This window comes from Psammomys obesus, unplaced genomic scaffold, assembly GCF_907164565.1.
Source record: "Psammomys obesus unplaced genomic scaffold, mPsaObe1.curated_primary_1811, whole genome shotgun sequence".
NCBI lineage: Eukaryota > Metazoa > Chordata > Mammalia > Rodentia > Muridae > Psammomys > Psammomys obesus.
The window spans coordinates 14,010,800-14,038,623 of record NW_026596095.1 but is presented as its reverse complement, the minus strand read 5'-3'; the positions used below and the strand labels follow the sequence as shown (position 1 = coordinate 14,038,623).

General features: G+C 41.7%; 1 protein-coding gene across 1 annotated transcript in view; it reads right to left on the bottom strand.

The window, feature by feature from the left end:
- Positions 1 to 6,510, bottom strand: part of Arsj (arylsulfatase family member J) — a 51,494-nt gene extending 44,984 nt beyond the window's left edge. Inside the window, exon 1 of the mRNA XM_055628243.1 lies at positions 5,938 to 6,510. Within this exon, the coding sequence (XP_055484218.1) occupies positions 5,938 to 6,329 (392 nt within the window). The 5' untranslated portion in view covers positions 6,330 to 6,510. The remainder of the gene's footprint in view (positions 1 to 5,937) is intronic.
- Positions 6,511 to 27,824: the final 21,314 nt, after the last annotated feature.

Sequence of the window (27,824 nt, the reverse complement as noted above, 5' to 3'; positions counted from 1 at the left end):
ACTAGAACTAACCATCAGTTCTACTATCAGATAATCAAAAAGACAAGGGGGAATAGGCAGCTATCTGATAGATGGCCTTGGCTTTGGGCTCTTCTTTATGGGCTGTCCATGTGAGGTTTGAAAGCTACTCTCCACTTGTTATATTCATTTTCTATTGGTGAATATGACTTGAAGGAGATTCTTATTTCCTGTTGACGGATAATCATAAACATATGTTCACAGGAGTGAATATGTTGAGCATCCTCTGGGTATGGAGCACTATTTACATCTAGGGCTTTAATCAAGTAGATAAGAGTAGGAAGCATGCATGACCTTGATGTTGACAATACAAATTGACGGGAAGAGTGTGTGCGTGTGTGTGTGTGTATGTGTGTGTGTGTGTGTGTGTGTGTGTGTGTGTGTGTATGTACACAAGTCCATATGACGAACTAATTAAATCTGTTTCTCTAAGGTTCCTTCTATCACTTTATGATGAGAATGACTACAGAATTCAGTTGCTTTTTCAGGGTTTCCAATGCTAGTGCAGTTGTAAGCTGATAAATCTGCTGAAGACACACCCTAGTTTTGGAGCCCTTGGCAAGTCCACAGAGAAGCTCTCTGGATCCCTATTTGCTTGGACAAATGGAAAGCCCCAGAGCTTGTGGCTATGCAAACAGCTGTGCAGTGTGACTGCCGTGGTTTTTGACGGACACTTGCAAGGGCCAACTTTATTTATCTACAGAGGGAGGCTGTCATTAAAGCCAAACTCTCAGTGTTTCCTAACAAAGCTTCTGAGGGAAAAATCTCATCATGTTTTTGGTGCTCCGTATAAATCTTCATCATAATTCAAGTCTTCCCAGCATATTCTAACCTCTATGTATCCCTATGTTCTCTACTTCCATTCAACTTCTCCTAGCCTTACTCTCCAATCCTTTCCAAAGAGCCTTCTACTGACAGTTTGCTCTGAAGAAATCCTCCTGACCATAGCATGGCCCTGGATATTCCCTCTTTTCACTATATTGCATTACTGTTTGTCCCGACTTTACTCTTCACCCTGAGCTGGTACTTTACTCCCCTTCATCTCTCGCTGAATCTGAGCCTGGACTAGGTAAAAGCATCTTCTTAGTCCCTCATTACACTTCCTTCCATCTTTGCTCTTGTCTCCCTTCAGAAGCTCATTTTTTTTAAAGCAGTGGGTCAGACCAGACTCTCAGTCTTTTAGCTAATTCCAGGCCCTACCCCTTACCCCTTAGACATAGACCATCCCTGCCCTAGCACTGAGACACCATCCTCTTCAACATGGTTGTTCTTATAAGTGTCAATGATTTAGGTATCCAAGGCAATGAGGTGTCCAGCAGTCTATCTTAACTTCTTCACTCCCAAAGATCTTACCCTCTCTCTCACCTCCACCCTCACTTCTCTATCACTTATAAACATGGCACTACTTGGAATTTTTTTCCCATCATGAGCTTTCTCAGCTGTTCATTTGTATCCTTTCACTTAGCAATCTCCTCAGTGCCCATCCAGAAACTAAATCCATGGACAATGAGGACATAAACTCCCTGCACTTCTTGTTCTTTCCACCGTGTTCATTTTGGAAATCCCTAGATATGCTTAAATCCAACTCTCCAACCAAGGTGCTTCTTCACGAGGCACCCGAATGTGGCAGGGTAAAGACAGCTGTCCTGGCCCTGTCAAAAATAAGTCCACAAATCTCAGGTGGGTTTCAGGGCTGCCAGCCTTCTTTCTGTCTGCATTTCCCTGCTCAGCTCACTTTTCCACTCCTCCAGAAAACAGCTTGTATCCAACTCTTTCAAACACTTAGATCTTGATTCTCAGTGGCTGATCTCACTCTTCTTGTTATTCAGAGAACAGAAAGATCCCAAAGTGAACTCCTTCATATTTACCAAATCAAACCTTTTATTTTATTAGTACCTTACAACTGTCTTCCTTCTTATTATAGTGACCGAAGTGGTAAATCTCAGCGGAGGTTATTTTGAGGAACAATCAGGAGGACTTACATTCTAAACACAAACATTTATCATACAACTGTGTTTAGCAGAAGGAACCATTGGAGAAAAGCATAATCCTTAGGGCAGACGTGTCCAGAAATGGAGCACGTGTAGCAGTGAAGATGATTCTGTTATGCTATGGAGAAAGTGTGGTCTTAAAAGTCCCTCTCTCCCCCCCCACCCCTGTGTGCATGTGTTCAGGGACTTGTGTGGCACAGCATGCATGTCTAGGTCATGACTTGCTTGTGGAGAACAGAGGACAATTCCTGGGAGCCACCTTGTGGGTTCTGGGGATTGAATTTAGGGTGTCAGGCCAAAATGACAGACACAGGAAAATGAATACTTTGGAACTCAAATTTAATACTACATTAAAAATTAATTCCAGAGACCTAGAACAGAGCTAGAATAGTTAGGAGGAAAAACCCACTGTGATGATATGGTTTAGGTAAGGCTGTCTTCAATAAGCACAGGAAGGAAAAGAACATAAACTGAATTGCAAAAAATTAAAACCTAGTCATTAAAAAGCACATTACTATAAATACATGAGTGAGAAAGAAAGCTACAGAGTGAAAGATTTGTGCAATACAAACAGCTGACACAGAAAGAGATTATATAAATAATTATCACACTCTATCAGGGGACAAATAGTCACCTAAACTAAAAGCAAGGCAATGATTTCCATAAATACTTACTAAAAGACATTTGACATTAGTAGTTATTATGAAAATGCAAATTTTAATCAGGACAACACACCAATGTACAATGACCATGTCTAAAATGAAAAGCAACAATACCGAGTGTTCTACACATTTGTAATGGTAGTTCAACCCCAGAAGCATTGCTTTGGGAACTGCTGGACAGTAGCTACAGAAGCTGAACCCACAAATGCCTGTACCTCAGCGATTCTACTTGATGAACACAAGAGAAATGCAAAGACTGAAGCATCAAAGCATGAAGAAGTATGTTTATGGCAGCATATTTCTAATGATATCAAACTGGAAACCACCACCATCCTTGACAACAGAACGGACAAAGTGCAGCATTTTCACACAAGGGAACACTATCCCGTCCTGAAATTTAACAAGTTGCATCAATAGGCAACAATATAGAAAAGGTCATGAATAAAACCTCAGACTCATTGTGAGATAAATTCAATTCAGATTGCCAATCTTTCCTTAAATCTCAAACCCACATGACTACTGTTTGAAAAGCCTATAATTCTTTCAGAAGCCTTCGTTATGTTCTTCTTACAGAATAAATGCTTTATTTCTTTGTACCACCATTTGGAAGACTTCCTTGAGAATAGAAAAGTTACCTTGAAATTGATTGAATACAGGCAGCCACTTTCTCAATTAGCCTGTATGTCGTCAGACTAACTACGAACATCCATTGAGAACACTGCAACATTACTTCTCTTGGACTCTTACCAAATCTATATGAGACAGGAACAAACAGTAGCAGCTATATTACAGAACTGCTGTGAGAATCAAATGAGATAATGTGTTTAACAGTGGCAGCTCTGTAGGTACTTTGCCTTTAATACAGATGCTTTTAATTCACCATAAACAGCGTTATCATCAGAAAAACTTAATGTGCTCATAAAATTACTAGTGATTTCTGGAAAGATCCCCATAGCTGCTGAAGCTGAATACAGTCTGCATGCAATGAGTACTTCCTGAGAGTATGACTGATATTCAGTGTTGCCAGAGTGGTATAATCCAAATTGTAAAAGGAATGTTTTACAGATCTGTGTAGCATAAAAAGAAAGTTTCACATTTTGATTGCAGAAAAATATAGAAAGAAGTATTGTTGTGTTCTTGGTATCAGAAGGTAATCCAGCTCCAGTCATTAGGCTCTCCTCAAGTCATGTAAAGATATTTGACTCTTCTCACATTTCACATAACCTATTTTCCTCTTGAAATAATCCATCCCACTGGGACTTTTATTGTTTCCCTTTTCTCTCTTTAGAGGATACAGAAGGCACAGACGTGTTCTCACAGACAGGATAAATACCATATTCACTGGTCCTGAAGTATTCATATTAAGTCCAGAACTAGACATTCATGACCACGTTCTTTCTTACATCTGTATTCATTTATAAAAATGTCCCAGGGAAAACTTCAAATAAGACATCCCCCACTGCTTAACTCAAGTAGAAACCTGTATCAAATCACAGTAGCTATTTGAAATTTTGGTCTATAAAACAATTATGCAACTTATTGCACTGAACAAAAAATTTTAGTAGGAAGCAGCATCTTGTCATTTGATGTTTGGTTGCCATGACAATGCTGACTCAGCCTTTGATTAAAGAGAAAAAAAAAACCTTATCAAGCAGACCTCAAGATAAAAGATGAAGGTGGAATATCAGTGTAACGTGTTTCCAAATGTCCTCCTACAGTAAAAAGCCTTGAACATGCTTTATTATGGAAAGTAAGTTCACACATTCAGTTTCATATTTTTTGACTACTGTTGGCTCTCTGTGCAAATCTGAATTCTCTAAATCAGCTGTGTCTTTATGACATGTTCATTTCAAGAGCCAAGGATAAGGATGGTTGGGAACAGAGATGAAGAATTTAATCCTAGGTCACCAGATGGGCTTATTAATATTAAATAGTCTTGACTTTATGATGCAATGATTAACCTTGAAGACGACTCAGAAGGCCACTAAGACCTGTTCCTCCTCCCTTGCCTCTTCCTCCTCTTCTTCTTTATTTTTTTTTTTAAACTTTTGAGATAGGCTTTCACTTTGTAGCTCTGGCTGCCTAGTATCTCACTATGTAGATCATATTGACATCAAACTTACAGAGATCGGCTTGTCTCTGCTCCCTGAATGCTGGGATTAAAGGTGTTTACCATGCCCTGCTTTCTACCATTTCTTCCAAAGGCTGAAAAAATTATTTTCTGGTGGTGATGGTAAATTTTGGCAGTTTGCTAAGCAGTGGAAATTATGCTGTAAGCAAAAGTCTTTGAAAGACAGAGATTCCTATAAAACACTGTAGTCTTAATTTTTCCAGACTGGTTACTGGCTACCCTTCCAGGGTCCAATTCCAAGAACAACTTCACTCGAAGCAAAGGTTCCCTGTCGTGAAACCAAAATCACAAGGCGCATCGATGGAAGCCCTCCACTGTTCAGGAGTAGCTTGACTCCTCAACCCTTTTGCTTTACCGTCCAAACTGAATTTGCACTGTGAATACGAGTTACGATCATGTATATTCTAACAAAGTAAAAACAAAATAATGTGTGAGCACCTTAAGACGAGCTATTGAGCAAACTGCTGACGATACTGAAAACATTTCTCAGTCCTCTGAGCTGTATTAGCGACACAGAACACTTTCCCACACCAGAGCAGTGGCAGCAAATCCCACTGAACTCCAGCGCAGTTTTGAGAACTGCCTTGGCAGTCAGATAGGATGCCACGAGAGAAAGGCACCCAGCAATGGTGCAGACACAGTCCTATTCCACTTATTTTTTCCTTGCTGTTATGGCCTCTGTTCTCTCTCTCCCCTTTATGGCCTGGAGTTCTGATTATGTGTGCAGTTCTAGATTTTGTAACAAGCTGAACGTTGTAAATGACACCTTTGCTCTGTGAATTCTCTTCTGATACCCGAAACAAAATGTGAATGTGCTTGACAATCTACACAGATTTGGAAACAGCAACCATGGCGATCTCTGATTGGTGGATGAGTGTAAAAACCCTGAGACCATTCAAAAGCTCACAGCTGCCTGTCAGCAAAAGGAGAAGGAGAAGAGGAGGGCCTGGGTATTGACACTAACAATGAGAGACTGTTCATTCATTCATTCATTCATTCATTCATTCATTCATTCATTCATTCATTCAATGGGTTGTTTCCCCCATACTTTCCCGTTCCTCTCTTAAATTAGAAACCTGTTTTAAATAAAGGCTTACGATTTTTCCAAGTAATACATAGAAGCGGTCACACTTACTTTCCGGTAATAAACTGGCTCCTCGATGGTGTGCAAATAGGCTGGACATAGTAGTTTTCCAGTTTGACTCCTTCTGCAGCGAGTTTGTCAAGAGTGGGCGTCTTGATCTCAGATCCGTGGTAACCAACATCTCTAAATCCCTGATCATCAGCTAAGATGAAAATGAGATGGGGCTGGGAGGCGGCCCTTACACCTGGTTCAGGTCTCTCTTGAGCTTCCGCTTTCAGGGGCCCCTCCTCTTCTACGCCCTGGCCCCAGCACAGGTAGCCATAGGTGAGCAGGCTGAGAGCCCAGAAACCCGCCAGGGCACCCATCGCTACCATCTTTCCAGGCCAGACCCAGGTCTGTGGAGGTGGCGGAGGCAGAGGCTCCGCGCCGTCCCTGGGGGCCATTCACTCTGGTCCCAGCAGAGACTCCACAAGCAGAACCCTGCCCCCTTTGCTGCTGCTGGCACACTCATACATGCAGAGGGGTCGATCTGGCTGACGGCTGCAAGGGAATCTTGCTCCACTCGCGAGTGTCACCAAGTCCCACAGCTTCAGTCCTCCGGAGGGGATGGCTTAACAAGGGGAAGCTGGAAACACTAGAAAAGAGCAGAGATCCTCTCCATCATGTTACACTTTTTTTTCCCCTCCTAGCAGCTTCCACAAAAAAAAGTTAGTATCTTCACCCAGAAGTTCTCAAGAAGGAAAAAAAAAAAAAAAGAATAGCAACAACAACAATCAAACAAGAGAAGGACTGATGGCCACACAGGACAGAGCCTTTTGGTGCTCACACTATTCTCCACATCTTGGGGCAGCAGGACCTTGCCCATGGGCGGGCAGGCACCAGCGGTGGTGGGACTGACATCGGCCCCAGCTTCCCAGGCACTTGGGAAGCCTTGCCAAGTTGCCTGGAGCAACTCCCTGCTTCTGGAAGGATGACAGGTTGAGTCAAGGGGACCCGCTTCCCTCTGGCCGCTTTCCCCACGTCTCCAAGGCTATCTGCCCATCTTCTGCGGTGCGCTTGTCAATCTCCCTAACTCCTCTCCAGGCCCGAAGTGAGAAAGGATCCTGCTCTCCAGCCGGCCTCCCGACTCTTTCGCAATTCCTTCTCTGCCCCGCAGCGCCTGGGGACAACTCACAGGGTTCCGGCCGGTGATGGCCAAGCACTCACGTCCCACACGGGTGCTGCAGCTGCTCCCGCGTGCGCTTGGGTGGCTGACTTACTTCTTAGCCATCTGTGCCTTCTTCCTCTACTCGGCAGGCAGTCGCAGCCGGAGATCCATGCTTGCTGGCTGAGGGCGGGTCCAGGCCGGGGAGGCGCTGGCTCTCCGCCCTCCCTTCTGCGGGGAAAAGGACGGACCGGGAAGGGCGGCTTTCTCTGCAAGGCGGCTCCCAGGGGACCCCACGGCGATGCCAGGGGCAGGTGAAAGACCGGCTTTCCTTTCCGTGGGTCTGCCTGGGCCATCCTGAAACTTTGAAGGCTCCTGGAGCGAGCGAGAGGAAAGCAGGAGAATCAACAGATGGCACGGAGGCTCTGGCTGGTTTTCTTTCATTGATCGCCGGCCTCCCCCTTTTCCTATCCCTCCCTGCCTTTTCTCTTTAGTTTTCTGACAGCCACTTAAAGCAGTGCTCCTGCTAGCAACAGCTGACCTTTCCAGCCGCTTTACTCACTACTCTCTTCCGAAGTGAAGATGTTAAGAGTATAGGCTTTTTGCCTCTCTCCAAACTTCCACAGTTTTTTCCCTCCAAGAAAATGGAGAGCGAGAGAAGGGTTACACCCTGAAGAACGGAAGGGCATCTGCGTGTGTAGTTTTGAGGGAGTTTTACGGGCTGACCTGGAACTGACTATGTGTCTGAGGGTGACTCTGAGCTTCTGGTCCTTCTGTCTCCACTTCCCCAGATTATAAAATTTCTCCAAGCCAGGTTCACATAGTGTTGGGTTGACCCCAGCAAGCTTGCCAGCTGAGCTGTGCCTACCAGCCTTTGCATTTTTGCAGCAAACAGCGCTTCCTGTCTAGCTCCTTGGAGTATTCTCCTCCCACCCCACCTCCCTGCCTCTCTCTTTCTGTCTTTCCACTTGTCTGTCCTTTTTCTTCTTCTGTCTCCTCTCCAGGGGATAAAACATTGTTTTCATTGAGAAAGCATACTTTTTTTTTCCCTACAGTTGTAGTATTTTGAAACATTGCTCAGAAGCAGGATCTTTACAGAAGAGGCAGTCAATACCAAAAGCCATACCTACATACGTGTATATATATATATATATATATATATATATATATATATATATATATATACCATATATATGCCATATATATATAATATATATAATATATATACACACACATATATATATTTTCAACACTTCCTCACTGAACACCTAGTGTAGACTGGCATAAAACATGATAGACTCAAAATTAATGGCTAAGTCATAACTCTTAAGTTTCATTTAGCTGTTACTTTTAATTCCCTCCTGTTACTACAGTTCCTGTCAAGTTCGCAGGCAAACTTGGTGAAATGGAAACTTAACTTGGAAGTTGAGTTTGCTGTTTCATGCAGCTAATTTTGCCAACATGCAGAGGCAATTGCTTATTCCGGTTGCTGTGGAGAGAGAGGTTGAGATTTAGAAGACATGTTTAGAATTGGGAGTAGCAATTCGATGAGTTTAAATTTCCAAATTTATAAGGAGAGTCCTATTGGGGCATTAGAAGTAGTGAGATGTAGGGCTCCAGGCTTCACTAGCCTCCTGGGGTGCTGGAGTGGAAAAGATGCAAACACTCTTGACAGACCCAGCTACTTTCAGTTGGAGAGCTAGTGAATGACATAGAAGTGTTGTCTGTGTTTCTGTGTGACATTAACAATCATTTCCAATCTAGATTTCTGGCCAGAACTTTCTTCAAGCCAACATTTGTGCAATATCTCCTGTGAGCTAACCACCATGCCCTAGACATGGACACACTTACACATGTGCTTCTAAGTCTTGATGTAGTGCATCATGTACTTTGCCATTCTCCACCAGCTCTGAGCAGCATTCTTCCATTGGACAATACTGGAAGGGCTGGGCCAGTAACAGAAGTAGGAAGCAAGGAGTAAACTAAGTTAGAACATCTCTGCTCTGGTGGACTATGGTGAGGAAGAAACATTCTGATCAGCAACCACCTTCAGGCCCCGACTGTTACTGTCAGAAAGCATCCTGGAGAAAAAAAAAAAAAGACATCAGAAAACAGAGACACCTGCCTTACGCTCTGTGTGGTTAGGAGGTGAGGTAGTTCAGAGAAATGACCTTTAAACTGAAGGGATATTATTTTACTTGGTATCTTTTTTTTTTTTTTGAGAAAATTTGGATGTATAAATCTGACTTCAAAGCTACTTCCTTTCAAAAGATGATCTTACAAACAGGCTTTAAAATCGTTTCTAGCCAACAAGCACAGACTGGCAGCTAGAATTCTATTGTGTGTGTACTGTGATTATAAATACATAGACTCAGCATTTCCCACTACAGAGTTGGGATCCATGTGTTCTTGTTTTAGGCCATAGTTTTACCACCTTCATGAAATGTCAGGTGTGAAATATCTGTATGGATTTGTAGTTCTTTCCTCATTTTAGAACCAACATTCTCATATTTAAGCATTTAAGTTGTTTCCATGGACTCTTTTCAGATATATTTCAGCTTGGGTACGCCTAATTATAAATAAACCTTATTTAGTTATAGAATGCCCATATGTCTTAGTTATTGTTCTGTTAATGTGGGAGAACTCATGAGCAAGGCAACTTAAAGATGAAAGCATTTAATTGGAAGCTTGTTTATACTTTCAGAGTGTTAGTCAATTACCATCATGGCAGCAGGCAGGCAGGCAGGGTGCTGGAGAAGTAGCTAACAGATTACATCTGATCCACAAGTTGTAGGAAGGGGGAAAGAGAGAGAGAGAGATAGAGAGAGAGAGAGAGAATAAGAGAGCACTAGCTGGATGAGTCCAGGAATTGAGATTGATAAGTTCCTATGGTATCAGATACTGAGGAGACTTGAAAGATCTGAAGAGCTTCAAGTCAGGGACTTGAAGACCCTGACTTTTTGGACATTAGGAGTGGATCATTTTATGAGACCACATATCACTGTAGCATGGGCTCTTCTGGGTTGGATTTATACAAACAGAAAAAAACAATGGAAGCTACATCCCATGAGCTTGACTGGTTGTAATGTTCTTTCAAGATGGCTGAAACTCATGAAGCCTTTTTATTAGGACAAGTAGTGGTAGAGTATATAGAAAGAAAGCTTAGAGATTTCTTTTTCAGGAGAGGTTTGGAGGAGTGCAATGTAGAATCCCACAATTGCCAGAGTTTGAAATTTTCACAGTAATACATTCCTTGGTTAAAACACAAGGCTTTGGTAATGAGAACCAACATTCATTGAAAGCCCAAAAGAATTAATTGACTAACAGGGGGAAAATGTATGCAAGTGTGGGGGATTCCAAGTAGAATTTAATTTGATAATAGAAAATTAAAATAAAAGTAGGACAAATTAGAGGGATGGCAACTATTTGGAGGGGTAATTCAAATACTCTAAACACAGCCTTTGGCTGTTCCCAGGGACAGACAGACAGAGGGTGTCGGATCCTGTAGCTGACAGCAGAACACAGCAGGGAGTATGTGTGACCTATCTATGAGTGGAAAAGCTGAGAACACCCTCAACAAACAGCGAAACTAGTAGTTGGGCGACTATCACTCTGAGGCATTCTTGTTCAAGCTTTCCATAAAACGACCTTGCTCAAATCTGACTAATGTGAGGATAGATTTGCTCTAGTCTGCAAACTGCATATGCTTGGTGTTTAAAATGGTGATCAGACAGTAGTCTGCCATTTTATTCTTCTTCTCACCCACAGATGTTTATTTTCAAATAAACGTGTACTAAGATGCTTAAAAGATGTAACACATTTTTTTTTTAGGCAGGTTTAGAAATTGAGAAAGTCATCTATTAATGAATTACAGATGACTCAAGAGGTTTAAAACTTCATCAGGGCTTCACTGGGTTTATGAATATATTAAATACTTAAAAACGAAGAAATATCACAACTTTTAAGTTAAAGCACAAATAACATAAAACAGATGTTTGTTCTAATGTGGCCATCTTGACATGGACCTCTGTGTCATTCAGCTTTGCATGGCTGTTACAAAGCACCTAAGGGAAGCATGTAAAGAGAGAAGCATTTACTTTGGCACAGTTTTGCGGAGTTCAGTCAATGATCCATGGTCCTGTTGCTTTTGTGCTGGTGGCAGAACAACACATCATGGTGGGAATGGCTGTGACATCAAAGAGAGGGGAGAAAATGTCAAAACTCCACAGTCCACTATTAGCACACGAACCCAGTGATCTTAAATCTCCAACATACCACCATCTCTTCAAGTTTTCACCACTTCTTAACAGTGGCATTGTTTGGAGACTGATCCTTCAACTTGTAAGTCCTCAGGAGATGCTCATCCAAACACTGTACAATAAACTCATGATTAAATATGAGACTAATACTGCTTGAGTCCTTAAATACCACAGCAACATGAGCTGCCTGAATAATACCCGAATGGTTAACTAGCTGGGTTAGTAGTTGTATTCGGAACTCGCTTTCTTATCTGGGGAAATATTTGGACAAAAGCTATAATAATTTTTTAAATGAAAGAATGATGTAGAAGGTAGCAAAGTTTCAATATATAACACAGAAGATTAAATACCCCTAAATTGCAAAGTTTTTGATTTTAAAAAGTCTGGTAATCTGAACAGCCAAAGAAGAGTCTTTAAAAAATATTATTAAACACTTTTATGTGAAACCTAACTCTTCTTTAATTTTAAACTTATTTACATCCTCATTGAAGCCTTTTTCTCCTTCCAGCTTCCCCTCATACATCCAGTCTCCCCATTTCCCCCTCTACTTCTTCTCAAAGAAGGGGGAGGACCCCCATGGCCACCAATCCACCCTGATACATTAAGTCACTGCAGAACTAGGTACATCCTCTCCCACTGAGGCCAGAAAAGGCAGTCCAGTTAGGGAGACGGGATCCAAAGGGAGGCATGAGAGTCATAGACCGCCCCCTCCACTCCAGTTGTTTTAAGGAATTCTCCAGTCTGTGTGTGTGTGTGGCTCAATCAAAATATCCATAGTCTACGAACATATGCTATTAAAAGCATTCTGATTCTGTGCATACAGAATTGTGAAGAGCACTGATTTATGGTCCAAAACATCAAGAAATATTTTTAATGGGCTTGAACAATGGATCAGTCAGCCTATAATAATCAGAATATATGAGGGCTGAGCATCTCATTTTGGAAATGACAGCAGGAAGCAAAGTTGGAAAATAATCAGTTAATTGAGATGAGAAAAGAAGGGAGAGGCATTCTGGTGTAGCTGATAGAATTCCAGAGGCATCATCTTGTATAGCCACTGCCGGATACAGCTAGAATCAGACAAAGCATGGAGAGGAGAGGTAACCTTTGAACTTTGCTTCTCTACAGTGATGTCTGTATGCAGGACTCCTGATTCAGACTCCGTGCCATGGACCAGTGGTGGAAGACCCTCATTTCTTGAGGTCAAAGTGGGTAGTGTTTTACCAGTTTTGGGTTAGGGGTATCTGACTGCACAGTAGTGTGGGTATGGGTTTTGACGGATGTGGAATCCAGGCTGTAAACTAGTCAGTAAAGGTGAATGCCTGATGTTTTATTCAGGAAGTAGTGAAAAAAATCAAATAAAAATTTAAAGGTATGCAGTAATGAAATCAATAGACGTTGATGATTTAAGAATTAGAATGAGGGAAAAGATGGGAGAAATTACTTGGAGAAATGACTGGAATTGGAGAGCTTTTTGGGAGAGAGAAGGAAGCCTGGTGCAATGGAAAATCCATGGAATCTATGAGTATAATCCTAGCAAAGACTCCTAGAGGCTGGTCTGGGACACCAACTCAGCCACAAACCTTTGACCTACATTTTGTCCTGCCTGCAGAATGGGCTTGGATAGGAACCTGGAAGAATTATCACCTAAGAGGCCAGGGAGACTTCATCCAGCAACTGATGGGAACCTATGCAGAGCCCCACAGCCACACATCAAGTGCAGATCCAGGAGTCCTGTGGAGGAGGTGGAGAAAGGATCAGAGACTCACCAAGAGAACTTGGCCTACAGCATCAACTGACTGGGCCTCACCGGGACTCACAGAGGTCGCGGAGCCTGTAGGTGTCTGACCCATGTCCTTAGCATATATGTCATAGCTGAGTAGCGTGTTAGTCTAGTGGGAATTCTAACAGTGGGAGCAGGGTCTATCCTATTCTTTTGCCTGCTTGTGGGACCCCTTTTCTCCTACTCGGTTGCCTTGATATGATGGTATGTGCCTGATCTTATTGCAGCTTGTTATGTTGTGTTTGGTTGAAGTTCCTGGGAGGCCTGTTTTCCTCTGAAGGAAGGAGGAGGGGGTTGGATCTGTAGGGGAGGGGAGGAGACACATGGTAGAGTAGGCGTCTGAGAGCAGGAGAGAAAAGGGAAACTGTGGTTGAGGTGTGATATATGAGAGAAGAATAAGAAAAAAAAACAGAATGAGGAAGAATAAGTCATTATGCCTAATTTTGGATAGGGGTAGCTGACTGCACAGGATTACCATTCACAGTGATAATAGTCATGAAAGGACCGGAATTTTAGAGAAGACTTGGAAAGATTCCTCTGATCCTGTTGTAATCGAGGTCAGCGAAATGGCTGAAAGAAGTGTGTGGTGTGTAGGTGGATGTGCTGTTCTGGCCCATAGGAAGGATGGTCACTCTATATCCCCCTTCTTCCATAAGACTCCCTGTGCCCCGTCCAAAGTTTGGCCGTGAGTCTCTGCATCTGCTTTGATCCCCTGCTGGGTGGAGTCTTTTAGAGGACATCTGTGGTAAGTTCCCATACTGTTCCCTCTCTTCTACCATTTCTGCTGTCTGTCCTGTTTGCTCTACTAAATGAGAATTAAGCATCTTCCCTAGGTTCCTCCTTGTTTAGTTTCTTTAGGTCTGTAGATTTTTAGAATGTTTATCATATATTATATGGCTAATATCATCTTATAAATGAGTATATACTATGTGTGTCTTTCTGCTTATGGGTTAACTCACTCAGGATGATATTTTCTAGTTCCATCCGTTTGTCTGCAAATTTCATGATTTCCTTGTTTATAATAGCTGAGTAGTTTGTGAGCACATTGTGCAAATGTACCACAATTTCTGCATCCATTCTTCAGTTGAGGGACATCTAGGTTGTTTCCAGATTCTGGCTATTAAGAATAAAGCTGCTACAAACATATTTGAGTAGATGTCCTTATTGTATGGTTGAGCATCTGGAGGGGACAGGAGCCACACAAGGAGACTGACAAAACCAAAACCAACAACAACAAGAACAACAACAACAAAACTCCAAAGAACCTGGGCCCAGGGGTTATGGCAGAGACAGATGTCAAAGACCATGCATAGAGAAAACCTAGACCCCTGCTTAGATGCAGCCCATAGATAGCTCAGTCTCCATGTGGGTCCCCTTACAGAGGAGACAGTTTCTGACAGGAACTGGGTTGCCTGTTCCTTGATCACTTCTCCTTGGTGGGGTCACCTAGCCAGCCCACAGAGGAAGAGGATCCAGGCAGTCCTGATGGGACCTGATAGGCTAGGGTCAGACAGTAGGGAAGGAGGACTTCTCCTATCAGTGGACTAGGGGAGAGAGATAGGGGAAGAAGAAGGAGGGAGGATAGGACCTGGAGGAGATGAGGGAGGGGGCTACAGGTAGGATACAAAGTGAATAATTGTAAATAATAATACTGAAGTCTTATTAAAAAAGAAAGGTAGGCCATCATGGATATTTCACTGACATCCTCAAAGAATGAGTAGTGGGTTCAAGAACATACATAGCATGAGGTGTGACAAAGGGGTCTCAGAGAGGATTATTAAGGACAGAGAAGATGAGAAACACAACTGCAAAGATAGTATTAATTAAATGTTACCCAATAAAAGTGTGGTGCCAGAACTCTGATAAATGCCTTCCCATGAACTATTGCAGTGCTTGTCTGAACCACTGCATACATGCAGGCACATGTGAGACACTAATGTTTGTACAATAAGGTGGGAAGTTAAGAAAGGAACGCTGCAAGAACAAGAAATCAAAGACCAAAAAGGCAAGGAAACAAATCAACAAAAATTCCCCAGAGCACCAGGAAATGGGAGAGGCTAACAAAGATGCCAGATGCCAGGCACAGCAATGAGGACCCATGGCATAGAATATACATGCTGGGTATTAGATATCATCTCATCAGGATAATGTTGCTCAAATGGCTTATGAGTGCTTTTTTCCCCATATGTGTTCACAGCGTTGACGAAAGAACTCACAAGGTCCAAACACATTCACATTCACGAAGCAGGCTTAAGGAGGAAAAGGTTTTAACTCAATCTATAAATATGAATTTGTAATTGTCAAATAATAATTAGACTGCTGGATGAGGCATATGGAATCTTCATAATGAACAGTGCAGTTGTTCTAGAAGTTGAAAGCCATAAACAAATGTGTTTGAATAATATTTTTGCTCAAAAATTAGGACTAAATATTATAAAGTTGAAAAAACAGTAGACATCTTCCTACTTGCTAGATGAGTTATTTGGCCTGTTTTTGCCTCAGTTTTTCTCATCTGTAAAGTAGGTGCAAAATCAGTACATACTCTGGAATGTGCTGTTAGTTAGCTATTGCCAAAAGCTATTGCTAAACAAATCTTCTCAAAGTTTAATGATTTAAAGCAACAATAATTAAATTTTACAAACCTTGGAATTGGGCCAGCTGTCCTCCTGTGTTGTCCATCTTGTGATCAGTGACATACATACAGTGTTCCTGTCATGTTGATAGCCCAGGAAGGAAGCACACGCCAAGACTCAGCTTATCTCCTTACATCCCATTGGTCAATAAGCAAAACCACAGGATGAAAGCTAATGTTAAGAAGTAAGAAAATTTTCTTTAGGTGTGTAGATTTCATTATGTTTATCATATCTTGTAGGTCTATATAAGCGAGTATATACCATGTTTGTCTTTCTCCTTCTGGGATACTTCACTCAGAATGATCTTTTCTAGATCCCACCATTTGAAAGGGGAGGAGGTCCTTCCCTATCAGTGGACGTGGAAAGGGGCAGGGAAGAGACCAGGGAGGGAATGTGGGGTTGGGGAGGGAATGAGGGAGCGGGATACAGCTGGGACACAGAGTTAACAAAATGTAACTAAAAAGAAAAATAAAATTAAAAAAAAAAAGAAAGAAGAAGGTACTAACACTCTTAACAAAATATCAAACCATAGGTACTAGTTCCTATATTTTAAGGTAAATCAATTTCTTTGTATTTTATTATACATATAAAAATTTATATTTTTTTATTTTCCAATAAAAAAAAGAAAAAAAATGCAAAAAAAAAAAAAAGAAGTAAGAAAATCCTTCCTTCCAGGATAAATCTATAAGAGCTCTGGATCTTGGGAGGGATGATGAATTGGGGCTGATAATTAAATCTACTGTAGTTGATTTGAGATGATGTGGTTTAATATCTGAGAAGTGTTTCACATATTGCTGGGTGTGCTTTAAAGACTGTGGTGGTTTGAATAAAAATGGACCCCATAGGTCCATAGGGAGTGGCACCATTAGGAGATGTGGCCTTGTTGGAGTAGGTGTGGCTTTGTTAGAGGAAGTGTGTCACTGGGGGCTGGGCTTTGAGGTGTCAGAAATTCAAGCCAGTTCTTTTCCTGCCGCCTCCTGATCCTGGTATAGAGTTCTCAGCTCCTTCTCCAGCGCCATGTTTGCCTGCCTGATGCTTCCCACCATCACAATGTGGATCAAACCTTTGCACTGTAAGCCAGCCCCAATGAAATGCTTTTCTTTATAAGACTTGCCAGGTCATGATGTCTCTTCACAGCAATAAAACTTTAACTAAGACAGAGAATATAAATATTCATTTTAATTTTTATCCAAATTATAACATTTCTAAACTAATTTATAGGCTAGCATTATTCTAATCAAAATATCGCTCTAATGCTGATAATTCATAATGTAGCATACCATAATCTCAAGTTAGCAGAATACTCCCAGTATTATTTCATAAAATATAATATTACATAATCATAATATGTGGTTTTTCTTATGTGCTCATAAGTAAAATACAGGAGAGGTAAAAAAAAAAATAAAGTGGAATCTGGTGTTGAAGAAAAACAATATGTGAAATAAACTTTTCAAAATGGAAGGAAGGGTAAACATTCCAAGTTTTGAGCATAATATTTATGCAATTATGTAACTATGCTATATGCCAAAAGAAAATCTATCTCATTTAGAAAGCAAAAGGCATTTAAAAGTATTTATGAAAACTCCGATAGAAGTTTTAATGGCTAGACATGTGCAGGCATTATTTTCATCCTTTCAAAGACACAGGATCTTCTATGACATATGACTGATCATGCAACAAATTCAAAAGACCATTAAGTCAGAAGTTTTAACTGAGGAACTAAGAAACAAAGCTGTGATTTTCCAAAACTGTGTGCCAGAACAAGATGCCAATTTTCCATACAGACTATAGAAAACCAGTTGTACAACTCTTAAAATGCTTACCCACTTGAATGTATGCAGATTGGAGAGGACTCATGAGGAGGTGCTTATACAAAGGGTTTGCTGTGCCCGGAATACATCTACTCCCAACACAGGACTGCGTCAGGAAGATCTGACCTTCTAAAATTCACATGGTCCACATGGTCTGGTGCTTGGCTTTCTCCCAGAAATCCATGGGGTAGTTGCTGGTGAACCAGAGGGAAACAGAAGGATAGAGAAGGTTTCTGGATCCTCCATAACTTCCTTAGGGCAAAGAAGGTTGGCATGGTCCCTAGGAGCCAAATACAACCACGTGCAAAGCAAAGCTGTCTTGGTTGCCTTTGGTCTGTGAAGTGGGTGGATGTGAGGTCCTGTGGCTCAGATAGGGTTCTGAAAGGGTGTAGAGGATGAGCTTCACGCCAAGGAGTTGACTGTAGAATATAGCTCTGGATGAGAGCCCCCAAAAGTTGATGGGGAAACCCCTACAAACAAAAGTCACCCCTAGACACATGTTGGCTAAGCATGCACCATACCAGCCATTTGGCTTAAGGTGGAAAAGTTAACTTAAAGAAGATACAGAGAGAGGATTAGAAGAGTGGGTACAAATGTGGCACATTTACACAATGGAGTACTACACAGCTGTTAAAAACAAGGACATCATGAAGTTTGTAGGCAAATGGATGGAAATAGACATCACCGTCTTGAGTGAGATACCACAGCTTCAGAAATTAGCCGTAAAGGAAAAGATGACCAAGCTACAATCCACAGGCCCAAAGAAGCTAAGGAGGGCCCAAGGGAAGGGGCTTGAATCTCACTCAGAAGAGGAAATGAAGTAATCTGAAGTAGATGAGGGTGGGAATTGGATGGGAGAGGGTGGGAAGGGGGGCAGGGGCAGGGATCAGGTGTGGAGAGATCAGGGGAGAACTGGGAGAGAAAACCTGGATCTCTGTGGGGGGTGCATCTCTGGAATGGCAGAGGCTTCTGGGACTCTATGGGGTGACCCTAGCTGAGACTCCTACTAGCAGGGGTCATGGAAACTGAACAGGACACCCTGTAACTAGACAGGATTCCTAGTGGATGGAGGGGAACACCAAACCACCCAAAAAAACTTCTACCCAAAATTTACCCAGTCTATAAAATGTGCAGGGATAAAGATAAAGCAGAGATTGAGGAAATATCCAAACAAAGCCTGACCCAACCTGAGACCCACCCCATGGGAGAGAGCACACACCTGATATTATTAATGACATTCTGCTTTGCTTGCAGATGAAAGTCTTGCATATCTGTCCTCTGAAAGGCTCCACCCAGCAACAGATCAAAACAGAGGCTGCGACTCACAGCCAAGCATTGGGCAGACCATGGGGCCAGGAGCTCCACCAGAAGACCAACAGAGCCAACTATCCAGGGCCACAGGGGGCTTGCGGAGACTGAAGCACCAACCAAGGACCATGCATGGACTGGACCTGTGCTCCTTACACATAAGTACATGACAGACAGCTCGGTCTTCATGTGGGATCCCTAGTAAAGGAAGTTGGGGCTGTCTCGGACAAGGACAGGACTCTATTGCCTGTTTTTCAATCACTTTCCTCTGGGGCTGCCTTGTCAGACCACAGGGGAAGAGGATATGCTGAGTTCTGATGTGACTTCATGTGGGTGGGTTGCAGGGCGGCTCCCTTTTTCTGAGGAGTAGGTGAGGGGGAATGGAAGAAGGAGGGATGTTAGAACGGGGAGGAGAGAGGGGAAGGGCCTACAATCAAAATGTAATTGAATAAACAATAACAGAACAAAACAGAATCCCCAAAACGAGGACATCGTGAAGTCTGCAGGCAAATAGATAGAACTAGAAAGTATCATTGTGCGTGAGATAACCTAGACCCAGAAGGACACGCATGGTATGTACTCACTTATAAGTGGATATTAGCTATAAAGTACGGAATAACCATGCTACAATCCACAGATCCAAAGAAGCTAAGTAACAGGTAACAGGTAACAAGCCCAAGGGAGGGTGCTTGACTCTCACTCAGAAAGGGAAATAAAATAGACATCTGAAGTAGATGGAAGAAAGGAACTGGGTGGTAGAGGGGTTGGGGAAGGAGAGCAGGTACGGGAGGAGCAGGGGGAGAACTGGGAGAGAGAACATAAATTTGTGGGAGGCATTTCCGGGACAGAGAAGGCTCCTGGGAGTCTAAGGAGTGAGCTTAGCCGAGACTCCTAGCAATGAGGGGTATGGAGCTGAAGTGTGGTAGCCTGACAGCCAGGAGGGACTTCCCGTGAAGGGAGGGGGATGCCAAGCTACTCATAAAACCTTCCACCCAAAATCCCACACACAAGAAGTGTAGGGATAAAGATAGAGCAGAGACTGAGTGAAAGACTGGCCCAACTTGAGACCCACCCGTTGGGAGAGAGCCAACCCCTGACACTATTAGTGATACTCTGCTATGATTGCAGACAGGAGTCTAGCAAAACTGTCTTCTGAGAGGCTCTACCCAGAAGCTGATGAAAACAGATACAGAAACCCACAGCCAAACAATCGACAGAGGTCACAGAGTCTTGTTCAAGAGTGGGAGGAAAGACTGAGGAAGCTGGAGGAGTCAGGTACACCATAAGAGGACCTGCAGAGTAAACTAACCTGGATCCACAGGGACCCACAGAGACAGAACCACCAACCAAAGAGCATGCATGGCCGGAACCTTGGGCCCCAACAGATATGTAGCAGATGTGCAGCTTGGTCATGATGTGGATCCCCTAACAATTGGAGCAGGGGCTGTTTCGGATTCTGTTGCCTGCCTTTGAATGCCTTTCCCCTAGCTGGGCTGCGTGTCTGGAATCAGTGGGAGATGATGCTCTTAGTCCTGCTGAGACTTGAGGTGCCAGGGTGGGTTGATAATCATGGGGTCCTCCCTTTCTCTGAGAGAAGGGTAAGGGAGAGTAGGGGGAGAGAGTTTTGAGTGTGGGACTGGCACAAGAGGAGGGAGGGGCTGAGATTAGGTTGTAAAGTGATTAAATTAATTAATTAAAAAATTCTAGATAAACACTATAGTTTTCTAGATCTGGAGATAGGAAAAAGGGTTTGCTTCAACTGAAGCTTACAGTTTTCATAATTGTATATTGTTGGACTCATATTTCAGCATTGGGATCAGATTTTGTGATGGATGCTCATCAAAGGACTGTTTTTTTAATTTATTTATTTTTAAATTTATTACAATTTATTCACTTTGTGTAGCCTCCTTCCTCATCCCAATTCCACACTTCCCTCCCTTTTCTCCTCCCATGTCCTTCCAAGTCCACTGATAGGGGAGGTCCTCCTCCCCTTCCATCTGACCCTAGCCTATCAGGTCTCATCAGGACTGGCTGCATTGTCTTCCTCTTTGTCCTGATAAGGCTACTCTGTGCCCCCCACCCCACCCCAGGGGGAGGTGATCAAAGAGCCAGCTAATAAGTTCATGTCAGAGACAGTCCCTGTTCCTCTTACTAGGGAACCCACTTGGACACTGAGCTGCCATGGCCTACATTTGTGCAGGGGTTCTAGGTTATCTCCATGCATGGTCCTGGGTTTGTATATTAGTCTCAGAAAAGACCCCTGGGCCCAGATTTCTTGGTTCTGTTGCTCTCCTTGTGGAACTCCTGTGCCTTTTCCCCCTTCTTTAGTAAGATTCCTTGCAGTCTGTCCAAAGTTTGTTTATGAGTCTCAGCATTTGCTTTGATACACTGCTGGGTAGAGTCTTTCAGAGACCCTCTGTGATAGGCTCCTGTCCTGTTCCCTGTTTTCTCTCTCTTGCCTTTCCTGTTTGCCTTTCTGAATGAGGATTGATCATCTCACCCAGGGTCCTCCTTCTTGCTTAGCTTATTTAGGTGTACAGATTTTATACTTTAGGTGTATGTATTTTTATATTATATGTCTAATATCCACTTATAAGTGAGTATATACCATGTGTCTGAGTGAGGTATCCCTGAAGCAGAAAGGACTGTTAATTGACAATGCTGTTCAAATTATTGGTTAGACTTGTTCAAGGAAATACTATTACTTTCTTGGTTAAGATTCCTACTGCTGTGATGAAACACCATAACCAAGCATCTCAAGGAGGAAAATGTTTATTCAGCTTATGCTTCCACATCACTGTTCATCATCAAAGGAAGTCTGGGCAGGAACTCAAACAGGGTAGAAGCCTGAAGGTAGGACTATGGCAGGGTGGTGTGCAGACTGGGCCCTCCCACTTTGATCACTATTTAAGAAAATGCTCTACAGTCTTGCCTACAAAAAATCTTTTTGAGACATTTTCTTGATGGAGGCTCTCTCCTTCGCAATAACCAGCTTGTGTCAAGATGTTATAAAACTAGGCAGTATAGTTAAATATGAATATGTCAGTAGTTTGAAAACAGCAAAACTAAGTTCAAAGTGAAACTAAACAAGTTTGTTTTCATCATAAAGCAGGAAAACGATTAAACATGTATTGAGGGTTTGCCATAAGTCTCAGCATCTGCATTGACAGTCTGCAGGGCAAGGAATCTTAGGAAAGAAGTGGGAAACAGTGAGATCTGGAGAGGGCAGGAACTCTACAAGGAGAGCAACAGAACCAAAATTTCTGAGCACAGGGGTCTTTCCTGAGACTGATACTCCAACCAAGGACTATGCGTGGAGATAACCTAAGACTCCTGCACAGATGTAGCCCATGGCAGCTCAGTATCCAAGTGGGTTCCATTCTAATAGGAACAGGGACTGTCTCTGACATGAACTGATTGGCCTGCTCTTTAATTACCTCCCCCTGAGGGGGAAGCAGCATTACCAGGCCACAGAAGAAGACAATGCAGCCACTCCTGATGAGATCTAATTGACTAGGATCAGAAGGAAGGAAAAGAAGCCCTCCCCTATCAGTGGATTTGGGGAGGGGCATGCATGGAGAGGATGGAGGAAGGGAGGGGTTGGGATGGGAGGAGGGAGAGAACCACAGGGGGGATACAAACTGAATAAAGTGTAATTAATAAAAAATAAAAAATTAAAAAAACATGTATTGAATTAAAGAGAATTTATTCAAGTTTATAAGAAAAACTATCTCCCCATCAATGTGTAAAGGGCTTGTACAAAATTAATATAAATAGGAATGAATGACAGGAAGTAAAAATATTTGTCTTCTTCTGCCCATGCTTATTCACATTAAATTATCTAATATATTTTATGGTGTGTAGTGTTGGTTAAATAAGAATAAACCTGTTCTTTGACATTTACTCTAGGCAATAAATCCAGAAGAATAAAGAAAGTGCTTTTATGAAACTGATCACCATACCACCAGCTCAACAGAAAACATGAAAATTGCTTAGGAAGGCAGCTCAAATAAATTTGGGGCATCCATATGATGCAATATTATATGATCATTAGAAGTGATTGCTTTGAATTTAATAAAAACCATAAATATTTAGCATGCATAGGAAACAAAAATATTTTGTACATTAAGCCTATAAGCTATATCTAAATACTTATGATAACTCCAGAAGAGATATATGTCTTTTTGAATTAGTAAGGTTGAGTCACTGGGCAGAGACAGTGCTAAACTGAAGCGAGGATCCTAAAAAGATGGAGGAGAGACCTCCAGCTGGATAGTGTGGAGACCACCTCTCTGGACATAGGAAAGCCTTGAGCTCTGGTTCTGTGGCCTTGTGTTACAGGCGTCTCCTTGTGATCTAGAGCGAGTCCCCTAACTTTTCTGATCTTCGGTGACTTCAAAAATATAAAAAGAGTTAGATGAGTCCCAAGCCCCAAAATAGTATCCCCTTTCTCTTTGAGATTCCTTTTCTCTCTTCTTAATAAAAGAACACAGAATTTCTAGGGCAAAAGCCAGCTGGACACCAGCTCCAACTGTAAGTCAGAGAACGTTCAAACAGAAGCCAGCTCCAAGAGCCTGCGTCTCTTAAAGACTACTGAACAAGCTCATGATAGAATTATATAAAACCTTCACTGTGGGTTCACATAGTCTTACAAAAAATACCTTTCAAATAGATTACATACTTTAAGAAAAGGATTGTTTAAGACAAGTTTGACTTTTATTTCTGCTGTCCATCAAGACACAAATATCTTCCAAGATCTTCTCCTGTTACAAGCGTGAAGAGTATGTTCTCTCCTGCTACTGTCATTTTCTAAGGATGAAGTCAGGTTAATACACATGAAACTGTTTTGTAGCTTTCAGACATCTCTGTAGATTCCTGTCTTTCTCCGGGTTTCTTCATAGTTCTGACTTCAGAAAATTCCTTGCCTGTGGGTCACTTGAGGGTCCAAATGATCCCTTTATCATTTAAGAAGTGGGGGCAGTGCTAAAGCCAATGGCCTGGGGTAGCCTACTTGGCAAAGCAGCTGAAGGTAGATATGACTCAGTCAAAAATCATACTCAGGCCCTGCCATCTCTCAGTATTGTGGGGTGGGACCAATATTTTTTAAAGCAGGAGATATTATATCATTAAAATATGTATCTAATTGTCATAAACCAAGATAACAGCTATATGAGGTTGCTCATATCTCTGTAATTCCAGCTATTAGGAGGTTGAAACTGGAGGTTTGCTGTGAGTTTGATGCCAACTTGGGCTACATAGTTTAAATGTGTAATCAAAAATATACCCTCTCCACTAATATGCTCAAAAATCAGGTTCAATTTATCTGTCTTCTACTTTGAATTCCTTTGCTTGGAAACTGTCTCTCTCCTCCTTCTGTCTCTGCTCCTGCACTCCAAGGTTTTTGGATATAGGACACAGACATCCAGGGCACTTATCTAAAGGGTACACACACCAAACAGCTTCTGGCTTCCCATGTGATCCAGAGGACATGAAGTAAGGGGAGCTATTGAGGGACTCTGTTATACAGCCTCTCAAGAGGACACATCTGGAGAAGGATCTATGCACAGAATAATGGATTGCTAGATATTAAAACTGTAAGGAGAAGCGGTTATCTTCTAGGTAGTATGTTGTCCTCTCGGAAAGACTGGACTGGAGAAGGTACAGAGAGAAGCGCCTTCCTGATGAGACTTAGGAAGAATGTCTCCTTTCCGTAGGTACGTATTGTTCATTGATATCTATAATTGCTTTCTTCCATTTTAGCCGTCACTGGTCTCAGTTTTATTTGGGCCTTTTTCATCTTAGAAAAGAAGTAACCTCAATGGCTATTTTTCCCCACTGGAGTATTTCAAACTTAGGTCATCACATACTGTTCATCACTGCCTGCCTGTTTTTTTTTTTTTTTTTTGTGTGTGTGTGTGTGTGTGTGTGTGTTTTGTTGTTTTCTAAATGAATTACTCTACCTCATATTTATTTGGGTTAAAATACTGTGTCGCTTTTATGATAACTTTCTTCGTGAGAGTTAGAGTTACCACATAACTTCAGCTGTCCTCCCTTAACACCAATCGGGCATGGAGAAAGAAGGAGTGATGACAAGCCGCCATGATGCAAAGCTCCTGCCAGGTAACGATGACTGGGTATCTGTGGCACATGTGGGTCCAGGCAGTCTTCGAGCTGTTATTGAATTCCTAAATGTCACATAGCAAATCACTGTCTATGTGGTCATTAAAATACCAGCTGCATACTCTGCTCCTTGCTTTTTCTTTTTTTTTCCCATTAAAATATGGGGTTGGAGAGATGATGGTTCAGCAGCACTTGCTGTTCTTCTAAGGGACTCAGTTCCGATTTCCAGCACCAACATGGAGACTCATTACCATTTGTAACTCTAGTTCCAGGGAACTCAGTTCCTTCCTATGGCTTCCACGGACCTCATGCTCTAGTGGTACACAGATATAACCACAACAAAATATACACATATATAAAAAGTATTTTTTGAAAAGAAAAAAATCCATGTCTTTTCTTGTTTATAAAACAGAAGATTTTTTTTAAGATTTATTAATTATGTATACAATGTTTTGTGTGAATGAACAGAAGAGGGCACCAGATCTCATCATAGATGGTTGTGAGCCACCATGTGGTTGCCGGGAATTGAACTCAGGACCTCTGGAAGAGCAGCCAGTGTCTTAACCTCTGAGACATCTCTCCAGCCCCTTATTTGTTTTTAAAACTGTGGTGTCTTAAAGACTTTTTTTGTTATTTTTTTAGATTGTAATTCAATTGAATTTCTCTTTCCCCTTTCCTCCCTCCAAACCTTCCCATATACTGCTTTGTATACTCCTTCAAATTCATGGCCTCTTTTTTTTTCACCAATTGTTGTTGCATAAATATAGGTATTTTTGGATATACTCCCGAATGTAACCTGTTGGGCTCAGGAATTGATGCTTATATGGATGTTCTCAGGGATGACTGTCTGGCACTAGACAGACATTGAACTCTTCCCCGAGGAGGACAGCTTCTTCCCCTCCCAGCTTTACCCTGTTGCCAATCATGCTCTGTGTAAGGCTGAGGCCTCGCAGATTTCTCACTGTGCAATTTGGCATTTTTGGTGGTGTTTTCCACGTTCAGCTCACCTTTGGGTAGTCTTGGCACGATTTTATTTGGAGAGTTTCTGGCCTTATTTAGTGTTAGTGATATCATGGTTATTGGGGGAACAGATCTACAACCACTAATTTACTAAACCAGCATAGTTCCTAACAACAAGGTATAAATATTCACGCTTACACCGAGACAAGGATTGTCCTCATCTCTTTTGCTTCTTTTGTTCACATATTTTTTTAAATTTTTTATTAATTACACTTTATTCATTTTGTATCCCCCCATAAGCTCCTCCCTCGTCCCCTCCCGATCTCACCCTTCCTCTCCTTTCTGCATGCATGCCACTCCCCAAGTCCACTGATAGGGGAGGTTCTCCTCTCCTTTCTCGTCTTAGTCCATCAGTTCTCATCAAAAGTGGCTGCATTGTCCTCTACTGTGGCCTGATCTTTTATCAAGAAAACTTTTTCTTGGAACAGACAGATATGGCTACATAAAAGCACAACCAATCAACACATAGCCTGTGGAGCTCAGCCCCACTGGACTTTTACAAAGCACTCCGACACCTAAGGCTCCGGGAACATTGCAGAAGAGGGGGCAGAAAGACTGTACGTGCTGGAGGATTAAGGATTTTGCTGTGAGATTGTGTCCTAGTAACAGATTTTAATTTTAGAAATGTTTTCAATCAATATAATGTAAGCTAATCATTTATTAGGTTAAATCTTATGCATCAAAAAATGTAATTTCCAAAACACAAATTACGTTAGCTATGGCAGGGCATTTCTATTGATGGGACTCATAGGGAGCCCCCTATTCTCTTTCCTACTTAACATTTGTGACTGTGAATTTCGAACAACAGATTGAAAGTCACCTGCACAAATGATAAAGTTCGTGTGTGTGTGTGTGTGTATGTATGTGCATGTCTAGGGTAGGTTACATTGACTTGTGGGTTATCAAACTACATGTATGAAACCCACACTGAACACGCCTGACCCAGTATGTCGAATGGAGGTCTGGCTGGGACAAAACACAAAGGAAAAGGGAAGATGGGACACAGCTACAAGTGTGACACCCCGTTTGCTGCTGACAATGTCTGCTCAGGGCTCTGCTTTGGTTTTAAGTCACTTGGTCATCTGGAAAAATAAAGCTGTTGTTGGGCAACACTAAAACAAACACAAATATTTTGGTATATTTCTTGTACAAAGTAGGGACCACTGATTTTACTCATAATGTTTAAAATTATATCTTAAAAGTTTTTATGTTTTAAATGCTGTCAAGTTTTCCTCTTAAGTTAATCTCATGAGAACTATTTTGTACACTTTAATCATTTAAGCATCACTGTAATTGTCATAATTTCTTTTTTTGTGTCAATGATATGGCTCAGATAGCACAGAGAATATTTCCCTCATGATTATCTTGTGTTTCCTTGCAATAATAAGTAGAAAACCAGATTTTCTGCAGATGTTTCTATTAGCATATCGAGGATTCTCTGCCAGAAAGTCTAACTTAAATTTAATTAAAAGAATACATCTTTAAAAACCCTTGAAAATTAATTTATTCCGTTTTCTTCAGTTTAATGCCATATGGAAACTTGTGATATTCATGAATTTCTTTTTATATGAATTAATTTTAAGAAATATGCTTTTTCTTTACAATGATGTTTCAATACTTTTGGCAAGAATACATGTAAGTAAACATGTAATCATAAGCTATCTTTGTGGAACCAACAATTAAGTTGCATGTGTCTTAATTCAAGATAAAATAACTAATAATTTTATGTGGACAGCTGGTATTATGGGAGCTTTTCAAATTCACAAATGAAGTGGAAAATAATTCCAGATAATTGCTCTTTCCTTCAAGGCTGTAATATTTGAAATGAAGAATCTTTCTGCTAAAAGTCGTTGCTCTGGT